General features: G+C 36.8%; 1 protein-coding gene across 1 annotated transcript in view; it reads right to left on the reverse strand.

The window, feature by feature from the left end:
- LOC105295867 (serine/threonine-protein kinase TNNI3K) overlaps nt 1–21,399 on the reverse strand; it is a 268,258-nt gene that overhangs the window by 46,914 nt on the left and 199,945 nt on the right. The window contains exons 22-23 of the mRNA XM_011365693.1: nt 4,889–4,948; nt 1,766–1,935 (exon numbers count right to left, since the gene is read on the reverse strand). Coding sequence (XP_011363995.1) covers nt 1,766–1,935; nt 4,889–4,948 — 230 coding nt within the window. The remainder of the gene's footprint in view (nt 1–1,765; nt 1,936–4,888; nt 4,949–21,399) is intronic.

The following is a 21,399-nucleotide window of genomic DNA, read 5'->3' on the forward strand; positions in this document are numbered from 1 at the left end:
AGCCCCTTATGGAATTATGTGAGACTGGAATCCAGAACGAATTGTGTCCAGTTTGCTTCATTATCAATCATACCTGCTGATTCTTACTTTCATGACTTTCCTAGATTAAAGCCTTCATGATTCAGATTCCTGTCTCTTCAAAGTTGCAGCTGCAACTCTTGTTAGACCAGGAATATAATAACTACCTCTAAAAAGGCAACAGCAGCAATTTATAGATTGCGTCTGACCCTTGCTAACTCCAGAAAATCTTTCCTTAACTTCAAGATGAATATTTTTACCCTGATGATGGATGGGGTGTGTGAGGGCACTTGGGTAACAGCTCATGTGCAAATGCTCTGGAGTTCATGCAGAAGGACAAAGATTTTAAGCCAGTCTTTTATGATTTTCCATGGATTGTAGTGCATATTTTCTATGGTATCCATTGGGCTCACAGTGATTACCTTTTCTGCTCTTCATCCAGAACAGGGGCCCCTGGCCGCCATGTTTATATTCATGAACTATGACCCTACCTCCACTTCAACCACATTTGCTTAAACCAAAGGTAGCCATTTGATCCCAAAAGGGTCAATCACATTATCTCTTGTGGCAGACTACATTTATTCATAATTCATTACACTTTTTGCATCTATGTCCTTTGCCTTATGACTCTGCAATTCTTCCCACTAGAAGTCCTTATCAATGTTGGACTCAGCTATGTGACTTGCCCATGAAATGTCATAGGACAGAACTTGAACAAAGGCTTTAAATGTGCATGTAAAGTTGGGCTTGTCCTCTTACATTCCTAGCCTTTCCATGAGAAGAACATACCTCAAATATGTGATGAAGATAGGAGCATCCTCAGATATGTGCTGGAGATAGGGCCTTTAAGGAGTTGATTAAGGTTAAATGAGGTCAGAAGAGCAAAGTCCTAATCTGATAGAACTGGTGACCTTATAAAAAGATAAAAAGATGCCAGAGCTCTCTCTGCTATGCGAGGGCACAGTGAGGAGGTGACCATCTGTAAGTCCTACTAGAACCCAACCATGCTGTCACACTGATGGTGCCAGCCTCCACTGTGAGAAAATAAATTTCTATTGTTTAAATCACCTAGTTTATGTATTTTGTTATGACAGCCCAAACTGACTAACACTTTCCTGGGTATTTATATAAATAGGGTCATATAATATGTGACACCTTTGTGTCTGGCTTCTTTCATTTAGCATTACTTTATACGGCTGAATAATATCCTATTTTATGGATATCACATTTTGTTTATCTATTCATCCGTTGATGGATATTTAGGTGCTTCCATCTTTTGGTTATTGTGAATAGTGCTGCTAAAAACATTTGAATACACGTATTTGTTTGAGTACCTGTTTTCAGTTCTTTTGGGTATTGCCTAGGAGTGGAATTGCTAGGTCATATGGTAATTCTAGAATGCTGAACTTTTGGTACTCAGATCTGTGAAGTTATTTCTTGGCTCCCAAACAGGGACTCCTACCTTGAATTCCATAAGATAACCCCAAAATACTTTCAATAATTTCTTTTTTGTTGCTATAGCTAAACAATTCTTAAACTTAAAACTTAGAAAACCTAAACTAATAGGTAATAACACTTTTAAATTTTGGTCATAATACTATTAAAAATGGGTTAAAAAAACTCCTCTTTCAACATTTGCCACAGGAGTGATAAATTCCCTATGGATAACAATCAAATCGGGTGACTATCTTGATGAGATTCTGAAATCTGACTTGACTGTGAGACTATTGCTTAGATTACCACGTACCTTTGGGACCAGGTAGCACAAGATCTTGCATTTAGAGCATATTCCAATTCGAAACGACTCCGTAATGCTGCCACATGGCTCCGGCCAGGTCCTCCCCGGTTCACCAGGCAGTCAGAAGAAGAGGATGGTGAGAGAGACCCACTACTGTTACTCGATGTAGGAGACATCAGCTGAGTAAAGGAGGAACAGTTCCATCATTTAATAAATCCAACAGGCTTAAAGGCATAAAATAGAATATGGCTTTAACTTTCTGTTCTAGGATATCTTATATTTTAATTTCTATTCTTCCTGGCTTGCTTCTGGATTTTCCTTTCAGTCTCTGGTGGCAACATCTGGCTAGCTTAATTCACTTTTTTGACCTAGTTCTATGCTGAGAGCTGGCCCATTAAACTCATGCTCATTTTTCAGAAATCAGAGTAGGCTCAAATCAGATATGTTAAGTTGATATTTAAAAGGTTATTATTTAATGGCTAAAAGATTCTCTACATTTTTCTCTGTGGTGTAAGATTTATGGCAGATTTCCTTTAAATTATAGCTCACGATTATTCCCTTTACATGAAATTATTCCCTTTACATAAAATGGACTTACACATTTTTCCAAGACTATGTCTATTTTATAAAATATGGGATGCTTTAATGTCTGGCAAGCATGAGGACTAAGTAGTGTTATTGTGAGGGACTTTTTAAAAATAGTTACAAATAGTTAAGTATAGCTAGAAAATAGAAGAGTGTGGGAATAAAATGAGAAAGAGAAGAGGAAAAATATGAGAGTAGTTTTCTTGAATTTTTGACAACCTTGATGTTCATGCATTCTACCTAACTCAACTGAGAACATTAGTGCTTTTGACATTATAATTTCATAAGACTTGTAGACAGTAGACTTTGGTTTAAGAAATAATATAGGTAAATTCTAGGTTCTGCGTAGCAGCCAAGATATTTCTAAGTAAAGCTCTGAAAATCACGTAATGTCAGTGTTGAAATGAATCTTCAAACTCTTCAATGATTGAATCTCATCTGTGCACCATTTTCGAGTCAGGTAGGCAAGATGACGGGAAACCTCTAGTGATGGGGAACTCATTGCCTCCAGATATGTTCATTTATTTTAGGACAGCTCTGATCATTAGAAAGTTCTTTCTCAAAACAAACCAAATCTACTGTACTTCATTTCCATTTGTTGGTCCACAAAGAACAAAGCCATATGATGGTTCTTCAGATGTTTAAAAACAGCTGTTGGACTCATCCTAATTTTTGCTTCTCTGAGACAAGCATCCTGGTTCCTCTAATTGGTTCTCACATACATGGATTTCAATCCATTCACCATTCTGATCTCTCTTTTCTAAAATTTGTCCCCTAGTTTTAATTATCTTTTTAAAAAGCAAATAACTGTGTACCATTTGTTTGACCATCTCAGAACAGAGAGAAAGGATCACATACTTTATTCTGTAGCAAGACAGCTACTTCATATTCTCATTTGCAAAGAGCTTATTCTCCAGTACATTCATGATGCTCCTAAACCATATCTCTACCATTTGGTACTTTTAGTATTATATCTTTGTTTGTGACATTACATTTATACCTGTTAAATTTACTATTGTTAGACATGTCCTATTATTTTATCTTCCAAAATATTCTAGAATACTTACTTTCAAATATTTACTGTCTCTTTCAACTTTATGGAGTTCCATAAAACTCCGTTCTCTCTATTCTTCAACATTTTAGTCAGTGGTTTAGTTAGACCAAGGTCAAGAGAACAGAGCTTTATGGAACTCCACAAATCAAGCCCCTTAGAGCTGATTCTGGTCCATTAATTAGTGCAACTCAGTCTAGTAAATTCTTTTTGCAGATTATCCATAGTTATTCATTTTCTCTACTAGAGGAGGTTGTGCTAAGAGGCTTGTTAGACTAGCAGATCTTACCATTGTCCTTGTTTTGGGAACCTACTGTCCAAACTAATTGGATATATGCTCAGGATTGGAGCACCCTTACCCTGTCAAACACAAAGGTTCAAAGTAAGAAGATATTTGGAACTCAAGCTGTAAAGGCATCTCTCAACATCCAAAGCCTCTTGTTGGCAGGGTCTGTTGAAACCCCACCAAATATACTACTATTTCTCCCCACTTTGTATGGTTCAGGATTGAAGGGAAAGGAAAGGAAATTTTATGTCTAAAGACTGAATCTTCCTTCTACAAGTTTAGAAGTTCCAGTTAAGAGTCATGAAATAGAGCTATTCACCGCAGGCTACAAGTGCAGACCTGGAACTCTTTTCCAATAGACTAGGTTCTAGTGGTTTAGTTGAGATATTTTTTAAGAAAAGAAAACTTTCTTTGAATAGTTCCACTTTAGGATTTAGTTATGCAATCTCAAACTGGTGCTGTTTCCCCCCATTTTTGCCCCTTTCCTTCATATGCACGTGTATATGTCAGCCTGTATGTGTGATGTTCACCCTCCTTCTTCTCAAGCACTCATTTGCATTTGGGAATACATTATTATTTTTGAATTAGTGCTCATGTTTTGGCTTCCTTGCCTATTTTCAAATGCTATCTTCTGACCAGGTATATAGAAAATTAAGGCAATTATAGAGAAAATTAAAGCAAACAGCCCCTTGATATTAAGGGAAGAAAATTCCATTAACCTGATTACTAACATAGATCACTTGATGCAACATATGTGTGGTATAAAAGCAAAGCCTCCCAATCAATTTATGCATTAATTTTAGTGATAATTTTTCCTTTTTCGTTGGACATAAATGGACAATGGCTTAATATTTTAGCTTATATTTTACTGTATGTAGAAACATATATAGAAATAATTGATTTAAATAATTACCTTCTAACATTTTTGTTATATTTTTAAATTTCTGCATATCAATTTTTAAAGCTGGGTATGCCTGATGATTGTTGGAAGGGCCCAGATTCACTCTGAGTTTGCCTTTGTCCCTATAATATAGATGCAGTCGATTCTGCTCCACCCTAGGGGCTTAATTAACTGGGTAAAATTATGAATGGACTTACGGGGCCCTCACACTCACTCTTTTTTCATAAGCACTATCTTACCTACATTCTCCAATATCCTTGGATATTCAAGGCTTTTTTATGAACATATTTCAGAAGCTAAATTTCTTACCTCAATGTTACAGAGACACTCTTCTAACTTGGTAACAACTTCAGAAAATTCGGGTCTTCCCTGTAAATAAAGAAAAGACTTGTTTCCCCAAAGAATAAAAGAGAGGCGACTCTCCTTGGTATTTAAAATTGAGTATTTGCATTTGTAAAGAATGAGATTAACAATAAAGTATATTTTTATTTAAAATACACTTGTATTGAAGTGTTAATTGAATGTTCATTTGCTGTTCAGGGAGGGATGTTGAGTCTCCCTCTGATAAGAGTTTTAAGTCAGGCAGATAATGAAATGGTGGAAAAGCTTTAATTAGCTTTGCATGTTTTTAAATGGCAAGTTTTCCTCTTCAAAATAAAAGAATAAAAGTGAATGCTAAACACTATTAACTATCTCTGTGCCTTATAATATACTGTATGTGTCTATAGGAAGAGACCTGCTAAAGCTAATTTTAGAATTAGCTTCACTTTGGAAAATACCACCTTAGATTCAAAACAAAGATCATGACTATGTCCTGTTATAGGGGTTTAAGATAAGCTCTTTCTCTTCTAAAACTGCCAGTAAGGCATTGTCCATTATGAACCCCTGTGTCTGATGAGTTTGGTTAAGCAAACATTTAGCATATTCTGATTATATTCCAAACTTTGTTCTAGTGGCTAGAAATATAAAAATGATTATGGATCTATGGCAAAAATTCTTAGAATTTTTGAAAATGTTGGTCTCTTGAAGAAATTACATTTCTTTTGTCAGATCCTAAGGACTACATAACCTATCATTTCCTATCATTTCTCCTCTTATGAAACTTTCACTGCCAGGAGGTAGACAGCCCAATTTAACAGTCAGCTGCAGTAACCAACTAATTTAGATTCTTAGTAGAACAATTTCTCCCTGAATATCTAACCCTCCCCTAAGGACACTGCTTCTCCCAGAGCCCTCTCAAAGGGAGGCTGTTTTCTATTGCATATTCCTTGTACCTCTAGATTGATAGGGCGGTGGTGGGGTGAAGGTGGTGTTTGTGTCTTCCTTACTTTCAAATGGTTTCTCCTCTATTAGACCACTAGCTTTTTGAGCTATTCCACTGTATCACTCTCCCTCATGCTTTGAAGGTTTCACTGCTCACTGCCCTGCTCTCTAACACTACTCTTAGCGCTTTTATTATCCATGTAGATAATCATTACAATGGCTTGACCTCTGGTTCCTTCGTCTCCTCTTTTGCAATGATCATATCGTCCACCTTCTCTTAGTCACTCAGCTCCCTGGTCCCTGTTACTAACAATGCTCATAACCCCTTCATGCTCTCCATGCTCTCAGTTTCCATCAGATAATGCTCTGGGCTCTATCTCCTTTCTTTTTAGCTCACTTCTTCTGGAACCCTGACTCTAACCATCTTTGACCACACAAACCATCTTACCACCTAAAAGAAACAACTTTTTATTGTGACTATTTTCAAATCTACCCAGAAGTAGAAAAGTATAGTACAATAATCTCCCATGTATATATTACTCAGGCTCAAAAACCACGTTTTTGCTAATATAGTTTTCTCTCTCTCTCTCTCTCTCTCTCTCTATCATCTATCAATCAATCATCTATCTTTCTTTCTATCTCCCTTGTTTATTTATTTATTTTTTGTTCATCTTGCCGTCTTTTCACTGGCATTTAGTCACCTAAATTCCTCCTTTTTTTAGCTTAGATTTTATTGGCAATCATAATCAGTCTTTCCACACAGCCTCAACTCCCTTGACATATCATGCATTTTGTACACTACTGGAAAAATCCCAATCTTGATTAAATCCATCGTAATTGGTCTTACTTCAAATTCATGACTCTCTAACCTCAAGCAGACCCTCAGTATTGCCTAGAGAGCCTACAACATATTTCCGGCTCACTCACTCTGTTATAAGACAATGATGAAAAAAATTGAAGAAGACAAAAATAAATGGAAAGATATTCTATGCTCACAGACTGGAAAAATAAATATTATTAAAATGTCCATACTACTCAAAGCAACTTATAGGCTTAATACGTTCTCTATCAAAATTTCAATGGCATTTTTTTTTATAGAAATAGAACAAACAATATTAAAATGTGTATGGATCCACAAAAGACCCCAAATAGCCAGCTATCTTAAAAAAGGACAAAGTTGGGGGCATCACACTCCTTGGTTTCAAACTATATTACCAAGCTATAGTAACCAACATGGTAGCCAAAATAATCATTTTTGTGTACTACAGATCAAGTAATGTCAATGATGAAAGCTTCCAATTATTTTCATCTTATTGGCTAAAAATCCAAAGCCCTTCCATTCATCTCTAAGGCATGCACAACCTGCCCTTGCTATTTCCTGACCTCCTTTTCCTCCTGTGTATTTGACTGACCTCCTCAGGCCAAGCATGCCATGCCTTCAGGGGCTTTGCATTTGTTATTCTCTCCACTGGACTGACCAGTGCTTTCACTTTCTCCAGGACTTTGTTCAAACGTTACTTTATCAGAGAGTTTTTCTTTGTCTACCATATTTAGAACCCCCAGACTAATACACTCTACTCCTTTTATATTTTATTTATTCCACAGCACTTATCACAAGATGACTTAATACACATTTTCATATTTATTTGTTTGTTTATATCCCTTCATAGAATGTCCAGCTCATGAAGGCAGAGATTTATTGATGTCCACTACTCTATCCCTACTTCCTTGAGCAGTGTCTGGCCTACAGAGAGTGTTCAATAAGTACCTATTGGATGAATAATTAATGATTTTATGTTTTATTTACATTTTATTTCATTCTCAAACTATCTTATTGTATGGGTAGAGAATTTTTATTTGTTTCAATTTTTTTTTAAATCAGTCAGTGAATACATTATAAATGAATAGCTTTTCTTGAACATTAAATTGGAATGGTGCTAATATTTCATTGGAGGGTTAAAAAGAAGCATAAAAATAATGGTAAAATTTAACATTTACAAAATATTTAGAGCATTTCATTTAACTCTCATAATTCTTTGTAATGTAGGCATTTATTACTTATATTGTAAACATGAAAAGACAGAAAATAAGAAAAAATAAGTAATTTATCTAAGATAGTATAGTCAGCAAACAGCGGAGCTGAATTCACACTAGGTAGACCTTATAATCATAATGCTCCTTCATATTCCCTCTAAGCGTGGCATCTAAACCCATAAGGACTTAATTGTAATTATGTAAGATTCAGTGTCTGAGATGAGCTTATGCATACTAGAAAGAACACTGGGTTGAGAGTTAAAAGACTTGAGGTTAAATACCTAATACCTCTGTGACTCTGGATGGTTTATTAATCATTCTGAGGTTCAGTTTTCTCAGCTTCAAAATGAGTTGAAGCATTAAAAGAATTAAATGAGACATGTACATGTAGACCCTCAACAAACTGTAAAGCATTTTAGAAAGTAACTTAATTTTTTAATAATCTGTATTAATGGGTGTGTCCTGGATGTAAGCTCTCTGACCTTATGGACAAACACTTGAATAGTTTAGTTTAAATTCTACACAAAGTAGGGATTCTAGCTATTAATCTGGCATCTTGTGAGAACTCAAGGTACTACTCATTAGAAAGCAAAAATCACCAAAATGTCTCATGAGCTAAATATACTGAATTCATGGACAAACAATGCCAACATTATGACATGCATTATCCTCTACTTTCCTTTCAGGTGGATGGCTCATACTTTTTGCCATCATGCTGAGGTTGGTGGCAGCTTGCCCTGAATCATGTGTGGTGTGCACCAAAGATGTAACCCTATGTCACCAGCTAACATATATAGTAGGTAATAACATCAATAACTCTAGAAAGCAGTGTTTAGGGTACCTGGAAAATCTATTGCCGTGCTTTTCATTTCACTGACTGCTTTCTGGGCTCAGCGTAAAGAGGTAAACTTTTAAAGAGCAAGCCTCTCACAGTGACTATCGACTTATAACATTATTTTATTTTCCTGTTCCTGATCTCAACCAAAACTATTTAAAGACTTTTAGAGGTAATCGAGGTAGTCTGCTATTATAAAAGAGCACCACCATTTCATACAGCTATACTTTTTATATAAAAAATATATCACTTTAATTATATTTTTGTCTACACTTTGTGCCAATTTGAACCCTATCATTGGCTGGAAGAAATATCAGAAACCTGAACTGCAATTGTTCAGCATTAGTAAGATTAAGTGATGTACCAGCAAAATAGATTATTATCAAAGTGCGTCTAATTTTGAAAGTCTAGTCTTTTTTTATTGGTGGTAAATGAGCTGTAGAAATGCTAACAAGATATGTTGCCTGTATTCATTACATATTGCTTGCTTAAGTCAACAATTTAATAAGACACCTTATTAACAAATTTGAGGAGAATGTGATTTACATCCTGATATCCAAGAAGAGATAAACAAGCTATAAATCCTGCCAATGGAAATTTTTAAGGAATAAATCTTATTTAAGATGGAATGGAAGAAGATGATTTCTTTCATTTCTAAAATCCTATGACTTTGTGGAAATTAAGAGGTAGATGTTATTGTCATCCCTGACAGAAGAAAGATTGTTTCAAGGCTAGTTGGTTGTATAGTATTTCCAATCAGCATTGAAAACACTTAAACACTAAACTCCCACCCTCTCAATTGGATTTCCTGACTTTACTGCATTTATTTTTTTCTGATCCGACACAGTTGATGTCTGTAAGAAAAAAAATATTGATCATTTCCATTGCTGCACTTCTGTATCTTCTTTCTCATTTACAGATTGCCACAGTAGTGGAGTTAGATTTCGTAAACACAGAGAAGAAAATGAATGACTTCTGAGTGGAGCTTTTGTCTAGTCCTAGAGGAGACGTAATTGACAGAAACAATAGCCTGCTCCCTCAGAGTCCACAAATCCCTAGAGGACTAGGGATCCATAAAAACAAAACTTCCTCCATCCATATCAAAAACAAAGATGAGAGGAACAAAATGCCGACCTGGTCAGCATTAACAGAATCCAAATAATCAGTAATAAATACTAAATATATGTATACCATGACTTAAGCTTGCTCGTGTTACAGAGATGAAGCAGTTTTTCCAAAGAAGGCACTGTGAAAATCCTTTGTCTTTTACATTTTTTTTTCAGATCTCTTTGTTTCAGCAATGTAGTTGGAATTTCATAAGGGAATTGTGATTTGCTCCCCCCATGGTTGATTGTTCTAATATCACCTGTAGACCTCCCAGGGACAATGGACTCTTCCGTCCTTATGACACTGTCATTTGCAGTCAAAACAATTTTAGCATGATAAAGATGTGTTACAATAACTCCTGATTATAATATATCTTTATTGAGTTAAAATGCTTTGATTTCTAATGACAGAGCAGTGATAGCTCTGAGGTGATTATGGTGAAGGGATTTAACAGTTGGAAGCCCTGAGTACCACCTGTCATCACATGACGGACTTTGTTGGAGGGAACAGACATTAGACAGGAGGCCAAGATGGCCCAGACTATAATGAGAACCCCAATGACAGATCCTCGGGTTGTCTGGAGAGAATATAGATCCTTGCTAAGTTGCCAACTTTTAGCCTGGAGCTAAAAAGCAGAAACCATTCGCTCCTTCTCACTCCCCCCACCACCTCACCCCAACCCATATCTTTATGTCTGAGAGAAAAGATGACTGACTTCACAGCATAAATATATACTGCTAGTGGAAAACTGGTTCGCAAGCTCAGTCACAGGTTTGGCTCCTGGGTGAATCTGTTTTGGGCCGGCAGGGCTGGAGCAGGTCAGTATATAGCCTTACAGAGAGGAAGCGTGAAAAGCCACTTTCAAAAAATCATCAATGTCAATAACCTCAAACAGTGAATTAACTTTGACATCTAAAGGAACAGATACCTTTACGTTTCTCTAACATGTCATAGTAACAAAGAATATAAAACTCCATCATTCTGAAAGAGAGCCAGCTTCCCCTTAAACTGAGAAATCAGAGAATCATTTTCATTTTGTTTATTGTTCTTACCTAGATGATAAGTTTTCTCAGAGAGTATTGATTATCTTTGCTCTCCACTGCACTCTTCTCCCACTTATGTGTATCATGCTTCTAGTCTGTGCTTTTCTTCCCCACAGCAGCCCCTGTGACCACGAGAGTTTTGATCATCACTGATGGATCCCTCTCCTCAATAGAGAGCACAAATCTATCCCTCTTGTTTAATCTTGCCCTGCTCTCCTTGAGCAGAAATGGCATTGAGGATGTTCGGGAAGATGCCCTGCACGGCCTCTCAAAGTTGCGGACGTTGCTGCTGGAGCACAACCAGATATCCAGCTCTTCCCTCACAGACCTCACGTTCAGCAGGCTTCGCAACCTGCAGGTGCTGGCGCTTAGCAACAACGCTCTCCATGCCCTGCGAGGGTCCTGGTTCCGACACACCAGGGGCCTGACCCGGCTCCAGCTGGATGGAAATCAGATCACTAACCTGACAGACAGCTCTTTCGGAGGCACAAATCTTCACAGTCTCAGGCATCTGGATTTATCTAACAATTTTATTTCCTACATTGGGAAAGATGCCTTCCGGCCCCTGCCTCAACTACAGGAAGTGGACCTTTCCCGAAATAGGTTGGCCCAAATGCCTGATGTTTTTACTCCAATGAAGCAGTTAATCCTTCTGAGCTTAGATAAGAACGAGTGGAGCTGCACTTGTGAGCTCTACCCCCTTGCCCGGTTTTTAAGAAACTACGTTAAGTCTTCTGCTCGCAAGCTCAGGAATGCCAGGGGCCTAGATTGTCAGCTGTCCACTACAGCTGTGGCCAGTGCAAAGAGTGTGCTAAAGTTGTCTGAAGCCAACTGTGATTCCAAGGCTCCAAACCTCACTCTGGTGCTAAAGGACAGAAGTTTCCTCCTCCCAGGACAGGATGCGGCCCTGCTGACTGTTCTGGGCCTTGCAGGTATGCCAAGGAGAGGTGTGTCCTCTTCTTCTCCCTTCTCTTGTCCATATTTTAATGTACACTAAATGAGGCCTTTCTCGGGCAATTGGGGAAACTTGCCAAGGCTTGTGGAAGGGAGAAGTGGTCAGTAGATGTGAAAGGATGATTTGGCACAGGATGCAAGAATTTCCTGCTGCTGAGAAGCTGTCTAACATAGAGGAAAGGGCCTTGCACCAGAATTCAAGAGCTCTAGCCCTGGTATAACTAGCCCTGTGATCCTGAGTAAGTTAAATTGCTATGTAGACTTCAGTATTCTTGTCTATAATAGGGGAATAGTATGTATAGTTTATCAATTATCTATTTGCCAAAGACTACTGGCACTAAGATGCTGGGAGACAGGGATTTAAAAAGTTATGAAATATAGACAGTCTCTTTCTTCAAGGAACTCACATTTGTGTGCCTCTCCACATTGTAGTAAGAATAAGTGGGCTTTATTAAGTGCATGCGGAGATGCTATTAAAACAATCACATGCATCCTACTCTATAGCAGTTGTATGGCATAATGAAGGAGTACTTGAACTCTACAGGATTGCCCAGGTGTGAGTCCTGGCTCTGCTCCGAATTGCTGTGTGACTTTGTGCAACTTATTTGACCTCTCTGCGCCTTCATTTCCTCCTGTTTGGGGTTCTGAATTCTAAGACTTCTGTTTGTCCAACTCTTTCAGAAATTTGGCCCATACCTCCCTGGACTAAGGAGAGGATAATATTCAACCCTTTAAATTTTCTATGGTAATTAAAAAAAAATAAACTATGCATCAGCTGTCATTACATCTCATTGAATGAATGATATAAAGTGATACCATTTATGTCATTAGCGGAAGACCAAATATGTATGAGATTTCTCGAGTTATCTACCTCAACGTGTGTTTTTCCCCTATGCTTGTAGTGCATGGTGAAATCCTCTGCACTTGTAACCATGGTGATGACATGTGTGTGTATGTGTGTGTGCGTGTGTGTGTGGGTGTGTATTTGTGTTGGGGAGGGGATTTTCCAAAGCTGGAAGCCCAGAGACTCACAAATGACATTCAAGACTGAATTGATATATTTTGAATATGTGCTATAAGTAATTATTCCATAGGAGATTTCCATAAAATTAATGAAACATCATATTTTTAACTTCTAACAGTTATACTTGTAATCAGAATAGATGGAGATCAGCATCATGTCTAGACAAAGGAACTACACTAATGGTAACCAAAATTACTTGGAGGTCAATTCAAATCCTCTCAGAAAGATAAATTATTTGAAAAACCATGCAACCATGTCAGTTATTTTATGTGCTAGGAAATAATTTACTATAAAAGACAAAAACAATAGGGCAGCAGATAGTTTTTTCCTTAAATGTGCTTCTTAGAATACTAGTTCTAGGAGATAATTAATAGATATTGTAATAAAAACAAACACAGACATACTTACAAGCTATACGTTGTGGGGTTCAAGTAGATTTGGGCAAAGCTGGATTAAACACAGTAAAATAGGCTTCTTTACTGCAGTATTTCTCATTGACTTTCATTTTCTAATGAGCATTATGAATTTCCAAGAGGAAGATATAATGTGGAGCATTTCTCAAACTTATTGACCATAAGCTCTTTTGTCACAGAGGATTTCATTGAATTATGTGTTATAAGACATTGTTTTGGAAATATTATAATAGGGCAATTTTATAAAAGAGTCTAGGTATCTTTTTTTGTATATATTTTCAGAAAAGATTTTGCTGAGTTAACAACTCTGCATTAGTATCGAGAAAGACATGAATTCTAACATTCCAAAGATTTTGTCTCAATGATAGGAAGCTAATATGCATGAATAAACCCTGATAAATTATAAATATAATTATATACATGTTAGGTTATAATATGTGAAATTATCATAATGTATCTTTCACTGAGTAATTGTTAGAGATACTGTTTTTAAAAGAGAGTCTTCTCTTAAAAAAACTCTGACTTTTCATATCAATTTACTGCACGAAGATCCTTCTCCCTCTGAAGTAGAAGTATGGTCACTTGTCTATACCTCTAAACTGTGGCAAAAAGACTTAAACTATAATTTGGCCTCTGATTCCCTTTCCTGCTTCAGCTATAGATAAATCATCACAATTAAATGAATACAAGTAATCCTATTTAGTTAATTTAAAACTAATAAGTGGTTATTTGGCATAAACAATGACATCTTGATGCTTCTTACTCTGTGACCTGATGGATAAAAAGAGAAAGCTTTAATGAAGCTGTAACATATTTCTGATACTTTAATGAGAACTTATTAATTTCGCTTTTTATTTTGTTTTGTTTTCCTAACTTAGAAAGATTGTCAGAACACTTTTTAAAAATAGCAACAATGCCCATGGCAATGAAAATTCAACCGTCTTCTTAATAGCACCTTCAGTCTGCCTACAAGCTTCATTTGCTGCTTTTGTTCTCTACACAAATGGAAAATGACCATACCTGACTTGTGATACAGACATAGCTGTAGCATCAACAGTGTGAGAGTGAGTGGTTCCTTGCTGATTAGACACAATTGGAGGAGATATGTTATCCTATAATCAGATTATGCCTACTTATATCTCAATGGCTGATGTATATATTTAAGAAAATTAAGGTCTTTCTTTTCTGGATAATTTGGTTTAGTACTTGCAGCAGCTATACAAAGTATTCTCTTAAGGATTTGTTTTTCCATTTTTTTTCCCCTAACAGCTGATCGTTCTAGCACCTATTAGGGCAATAGAAAACCTAAAGAACAGCAGCAGCAATCGTAACCACAAACCACAATGACCATACATTGAACCTTACTATATCAAAATACTGTATTCAACATGTCACATATATTATGTCATTTTAATCTCTGAGTGTTATTAATTATCCCCATTTGACAGCAGAGAAAAAAATAAGGCTCAGAGAGATTAGAAAACTTGCTCAATAAAAGTGTCAGAACAGAGCTTTGAAATCCAAGTTTTCTTACTCCATGTAAGAGATACTGTTTCTAAAATTTTATCATTTTATGTTTTTAACATTTAAAAAATGAAACCCTGATTTGGAATAACTCAAACTCTAGGACCTGGCAATAAAGGTATTCTGATCTAACTTTTACTCCTACTTTTAAAAACTGTTGTGTCTTTATTAGAAACTAAATTATTTAAATATACTATAGCACTCTCCAAAAGCGTATTTTTGTCAAGTTTAAAAAAAAAAGGAACTTATAAGACCTCAAAATCTAGTAAACTACACAAAGTTTGGAGGATTTTACCAGAAACTGCCATTCTTTTTGGTTAATCTTTGACTTTAACACACATACACACACACAAACAACCATGCCTAATACCTTCCCTATTCTCTGACATTTAAAAAACATCATCATATTTTTATTAAAGTTGTATGCAGTGGAGAGAACCAGGCATGATGCAGTCAATCAATGAGCCTAGAATGCTAATATCATCTCATTCACATCTTATATCACTCATTCATCTGGAAATGGCCTCATTTCCAGAGTCAAGGAACTGAGTTCTCTGGGGAAACTGACTTACCCAAGGTCACACAGCAAGTTATATGCAGAGCTGGACTTAGAACACAGAGTTCCTATAACTCAGTTGATACTGACACCATGTTTTCCTGGTCACCATTTTGGGGATTTGTAAGATAAGACCACTCAGAGCTTTTCATTATTAAAATTCATAAACAGAAATCTATTAAAGAATATTCAACAAACATTTCTGGAGTGCCTCCTCGGTCCCAGAGTTGTGAGCACTGGAGATAAAATGTTGAATAAGACTGAAAAGGTCCATTTTCTCACAGTGCTTAATTCTAGCAAGGTCAGCCAGTGAAAGAGAAAATGAATAAATGAATAGAATAATTTTATACTGTTATAATGCAAAGAAAAAAAAAAAGGAAATCATTGTGATAGAGAGGGAGATGAGGTATAACTCAGAAAAAAATTTGGTTTGAACAACCCACATGGCTGGTGATGCCATTTGTTGAGATGGGAAACGTTGAGGAAGAAACAAGTTAAACTACTCTGCTCTTGAGTTTGAGAAACACTGCCCTTTACAATTTTATTCAGAAGATAAGCTCTAACTACACAGAACATAAAATGACAGTCCAGGCCATCTAAAATTAGATGTCAATCATTTTGTTTTGGGAGTCCATAGAAGGGAGTGATCTTTATAAGATTTAAAAAAATGGCAACAAAGATATCAAGAAATTTGGAGGTATTAATTTAGATTTTAAAGCGTAAATAAAATTCAAATAAGCAGAGATAAGAGAAAGTATTATAAGCATCACCAAGAGCAAACACAATGGCTTAGAAGTACATTTTTAAAACTAATGAATTGAAGAATTTGAAATGTAGTGTTTGAATGTGGAAAATAATGAAATATAAGGCTCGGAAGCAGGCTATGACCAGATTGCACCAAGTCTTGAATGTCAAAGATTTTTGCCTTTATGCTAATAGGAAGCCAATTAGCTAGAGGGGTAAATCTTTAGGGATGCTTAAAATGTGGCAATAGCATGTAGAAATGATTTTTCTTTTTGAAGAGGTTATGGTATATGAGAATTTTAGAGTATATACAAAATGTGGACTACTTTGGGAATTAACTATGGGATTAAGAAATAAGAAATTTGGAATTAAACTAGTTTCTCAGAGGCAGGAAAATAATTTTAATGTGGGAATTATTTTATTTTGAGTGAATATCAGTCCGAGAAAAAAAAAAATTTGTACCAAAGACATTCCAGATGGTATTGTTTCTAATAATTTTTAATAGATACAAAAAAAAAAAAAAGATCCAATTTAGAGAACAGAACAATGTCAGTAATATAGCCTCTGTCTGGACTGACATTTTTTCCACATGGTGATAGACCTCCCACCCTTTCCAATGCCCTTTAAGCCATTAACCTTGATATTTGTGGAGTTCACATTTGGTGATTTATATGTTTCTTCCTATGATGTTATCTTTTAATGGTCTCTCTATTTGTCACAGGAGCTGTTGGTCTCACTTGCCTAGGTTTAGTTGTATTTAACTGGAAACTCCAACAAGGCAAAGCAAATGAACACACATCAGAAAACCTTTGTTGCAGAACCTTCGGTGAATCCCTGTGTGCTCATAAGGCAAGAAATTACCATGCTAAGGGATACTGTAACTGCCACTTAACTCAGGAAAACGAGATAAAGGTCATGTCTATTGTGGGGTCCGAAAAGGAAATGCCACATTTACAGGAAAACAGTCATCAAGCAGCACTGGCCTCTGAGTCTACAGCCCCTGATAGATCATTTAGAGACCTGAAAGGGAAGAACTGCGGGGCAGACAGTGCTTTCTTCTGCCTCGGTGGCAGATTGCTGCAGTCAGGATGTTCAGAGCCTCCTGGGAACATGGCAGCTTTTAATGAAACAGGCTTACTTACAAGATATTATCCAAAGAGAGTTGAAAAGCTAAGAAATTTTGAGTCTGGGGAAGTTCAACCTCAAACTCTGCCACAGCATGTAACAAGAAAAATAGGTGAGTTGTCTTGTTTTAGAAAATCCCACTCTGTTTAATTCCCTCAGAAGGAGGTAGCCTCTTTTAATTCTCTCAACAGGAGAATGTCATAAAAATCATTGTAGCTCCAGTCTATTCCTTTTCTAAAGACACTTCGATGCATGTGCATGTGTACGTGCACACGCACGTATGTGTTTGGGGTGAGGTGAAGATGGAGACTCCCCACCCTCAGAAGCTAAGAATAACATCTTGTACCTGTTGGAAAGTGAATTTTGTGACCCAATACTTAACAATGTTAAAAAAAAAAAAAAAAGAACCTCTTTAAATAGCAATAGTGCTGTTAAGATTTATGGGAGGCTGAATATCAGCTTCCATTCCAACATCCTCGAGCTCTAATGCCAATTCTGCAGTAAGCAACCTTCCCAGAGCATGACATATTAGAAGAATGGGCCTTCTAATGCTAGCGATTCATTTCAGGAATGATGTCAAGACACATACTTTTCTTGCTGAGCTGTCAGGGATGATAACTTCTCAGTCCGGGGGAAGTCAGGACTTAATTCATTGTCCCATGTTGGGAGCCAAGTGAATCTGGCCGTGACATCTACCCACTGTACGTGGGCAATGTCAATATTTAGGTGGAGGCAATGAATTAAATGTCTTCCTTTTTCTTCCTGAATAGTAAGGCGATGCTTTCAGGCTCAGCAGTGAAAACTTTGACAGCTGCTCTGTAAAGGGGTTCTTGTCATTTATTTGAATTGGTTTACAACAAGCAGAGCTTTCTCTCAGAATATGAATGACAGAGGTACTGCACCAAGAAATTCTTACCATGGAGATCTGGCCCTAAGGATGGATTTGCAAACAACTGGAAAAGAATGCAAGTGTATGTTATTTCATGTGTACCATACGGCAAGATGTGAATTTACCCCATTGCATTCCCAGACTCTAGTTCTTACCAGTTTCTTGGGACTGATGATTTGACTCAAGAGAGAAATGGCTGAGGAAAGAAGCATCTGCCATAGAAACCAGATCAGAATGGTTTTATTTTATAAAGAAATAAGCACTTAGTCTTTCAATAGAATTATACTTTAGTCAGATGTTTCATTTCAGCTTTGTCCGATGCCTTAACTTCTCTGTGGGAAGCTCCTGCACTGAAGGGAATGTGGTCTCTTAACTTTTTAAAACCCGTTCCCTTGTTTCACAGAGAACACCGTTTGGGCAAATCAATACAATTACTTCCAAGAAACACTTGAAATTCTGCCGCATGCCAGGCACTGTACTGGAGCTGGAGAAGACAGGTATTTGAGGGGAAAGTAGCCAAGGCTACGCCTGCTCCAGAACAGACGTCAGTAAGAGGCACTATCATTTTGGTTATGCCTTCTAACCGAGAAGCACAGACTCAGAGTATTTCGGGGGAGAGGAGACTTTAGAAATGATCTAGTTAAATAGTTCCTCATATTTATCTCTGAGTCACAGAACTCTGTCAGAATCTGATAAAGACTACAAATTCTTTCCCCAGAATAATTTTATACCCACATAAAGTTATAACCACATAAAGTTCCCATCTAGTCTGATCTTCTGATATCCAGAGAGTAAGTGGCTTCTTCAAAGTCACCCAGAAAGTTGAAGGCAGATCTTAGATTAGAATTTGATGCTAGTCTGGGGCTTAGTTCACATCTTCCTTTCTATCATTGAATAGAAATACTTCTTTGTTCCTCTGGATAAAACAAATAATTTCACAAAACAAGTGAAAGTGCACTGATAAAATGTAATTTTAAACTTAATATGCATTGTGTTTAAGAGAATAAGGTTTGGTGTCAGACAGACCTGGGTCAAGTTCTGGCCCTATTATTTAGCTGACACATGATTGGGGGAAGCGCTCAATCTCTCTAAGCTTTGTTTCTTCATCTGCGAAAGTGATAGGATAATAAGATTTTTCCAGTGGATCAGGATGCTTGTGAATATTAAATGAGATAATGAATGGATGAAATTTAGCACAATGCCTGGCTCTTAATATATGCTCAATTAATGGTAAACACTATTATTATTATTTTTTGTCATTATTTAACATGTATTATTAACCCGCACCATGTGAAAGTCCCAGACAGAGATTCTTGCAACATGGGCCAGGCCATGTTCCAAAATACTATTCATTTAACAAACACTTAATGAATACTGTATTAAGTGATGGGACATAAAATAGATATGGTCTCTGCTTTGATGGAGCCAATAGAATCACAAGTATTTTTCTTTTGTTGTTGAGGTTATTCTCTGTTGGAAACCTGAACATCACTCAATACCATATTATATTCTTCCTAATATTTAGTCCCAAGTAGGAAGCGAATGCAGAAGAAAATTACTACTGCTGTTTAAAAAGGACCTAAGTATTTGTATTTATAGCGAATCTATACCCAACAACTAAGCAAAAGATATATAATTCTGAACATTTTTATTTTTAGTTCCACAACTTTTATATCAGCATCACAACTTGTTAAAATGTGGCCATAAAGAGTATCATTGCAAACACACCAAACTGCCAAATGTCCTTTGTGGGTTTAGTTAAAAATTAGGAAATATTCAAGAATTGCCATAATCAGAGGAGTCATTTTTACACCTCTCATAAGCATCTCTTTGGTTGGGATAATGAAACTCTGCTCAGTGTTAAATTCATGCATTTATTGTTCCGCAGATATCAACAGTGACACATTTACTAGAAGATATGCAACATCCCCTTCAGCCTTGGCAAGAAAAAGTCTTGAAAAGCATATAACAAATGAATCATGGCAGCCTCCAATAGAAAAAGAAGACAATGGCTTACAACCTCACAGGCAGAGACATTTTATTAGAAGCTCATCATCCAAGCCTTGTGAGCCTGAGGAACACTATGAACAAAAGATCTTACAAAAACATAGATCAAAACACGATGATCCTTGTGTACCGATAAAATGGAGCAGGCCTAGGTATTTTCAGCCAAATAATTCTCTTATCTGTAAATATGTGTCCTATGATCAATTTCAAGATTACGTGAAAAAAAGGAAGCCAAATCGTCGAGAACATTCGAAGCCTGAGAAAGAGCAAATCCAAATTTACAGTGCAATAGAAAAATTCCTCATGAGTAAGGATGACATGGAGTTATCAGGGTTATCAACAAATATCAAAAAATTATATTCCCCTAAGAGGGTGAGCTTCCCTGATCCTGATTTAGTTGGAAAAAATAGGTTGGTGATGTCATCCGATACATCAACCCAGTGGAAACAGCAAGATAATCAAAATAACCACCTGATCAACTTGAATTTCAAAAAATGTAGCAATCCTTGGGAGGGAAACAAAGAAGGAAAATGGATTACTGATTCACAGACTCTGAAAAGAAAGAGAACCAATCAATGTGACCTGAAAGCGAAAATTAAAAAAAAAAATTTAAGAATAAAATTAAATTTACACCCTTTTAGAAAAGTCAGAGTCCATCCAAAAAGATCCTTGCCAGAACTCCCAAAGAAATACAAACAAGTATTGTTACCTCCTAATAAATTATCTGAAGCTTCTGAGAAAGAAGCCAAAATAAACCTTCTGTTCTCTGCAGATTTTGCTCAACAGCCAGAGAGTAACAACTATGTTACACTCACTTCACAGAGGCTGCCTCTCAAACATGCCCCAAAGCAGACCCCATATTACAAAAAGCTAACTAAAAAGGCTCCTCTACTCAATGCTAGCAACTTATATGGAGTCAACCCGAGCTCTATGGAAGGCAACTGTCACCCTGCTGGCCACATTCCTGATGGAAACCCAGCAACATTACCTGGGTTTACACCCATCTTGGCTGAACATAGGCATTTACACTCTCAATTCCCAACTGAGGAAATCAAAGGTGCAACTCACCTCACTTTGGAAGTTCCTGGTTATTTACCAGCTCCTTGGGAAAATACAGGAAGTGATATTTTTGCATCCTGCCATTCCAGAGGGCCTACTGACCAAGGGGCAACCAAGCCCACTGAGCACATGAAGCAGGATAAATCGAAGACCAGTGAGTCAAATCAGTTTTCTTTGTCCTTGCAAAATCAAACACAACTTGTAGGTGTCCACAAGGAACATACTTTAGATAAAAATCAAATG

This window comes from Pteropus vampyrus, unplaced genomic scaffold (assembly GCF_000151845.1).
Source record: "Pteropus vampyrus isolate Shadow unplaced genomic scaffold, Pvam_2.0 Scaffold115, whole genome shotgun sequence".
Lineage (NCBI taxonomy): Eukaryota > Metazoa > Chordata > Mammalia > Chiroptera > Pteropodidae > Pteropus > Pteropus vampyrus.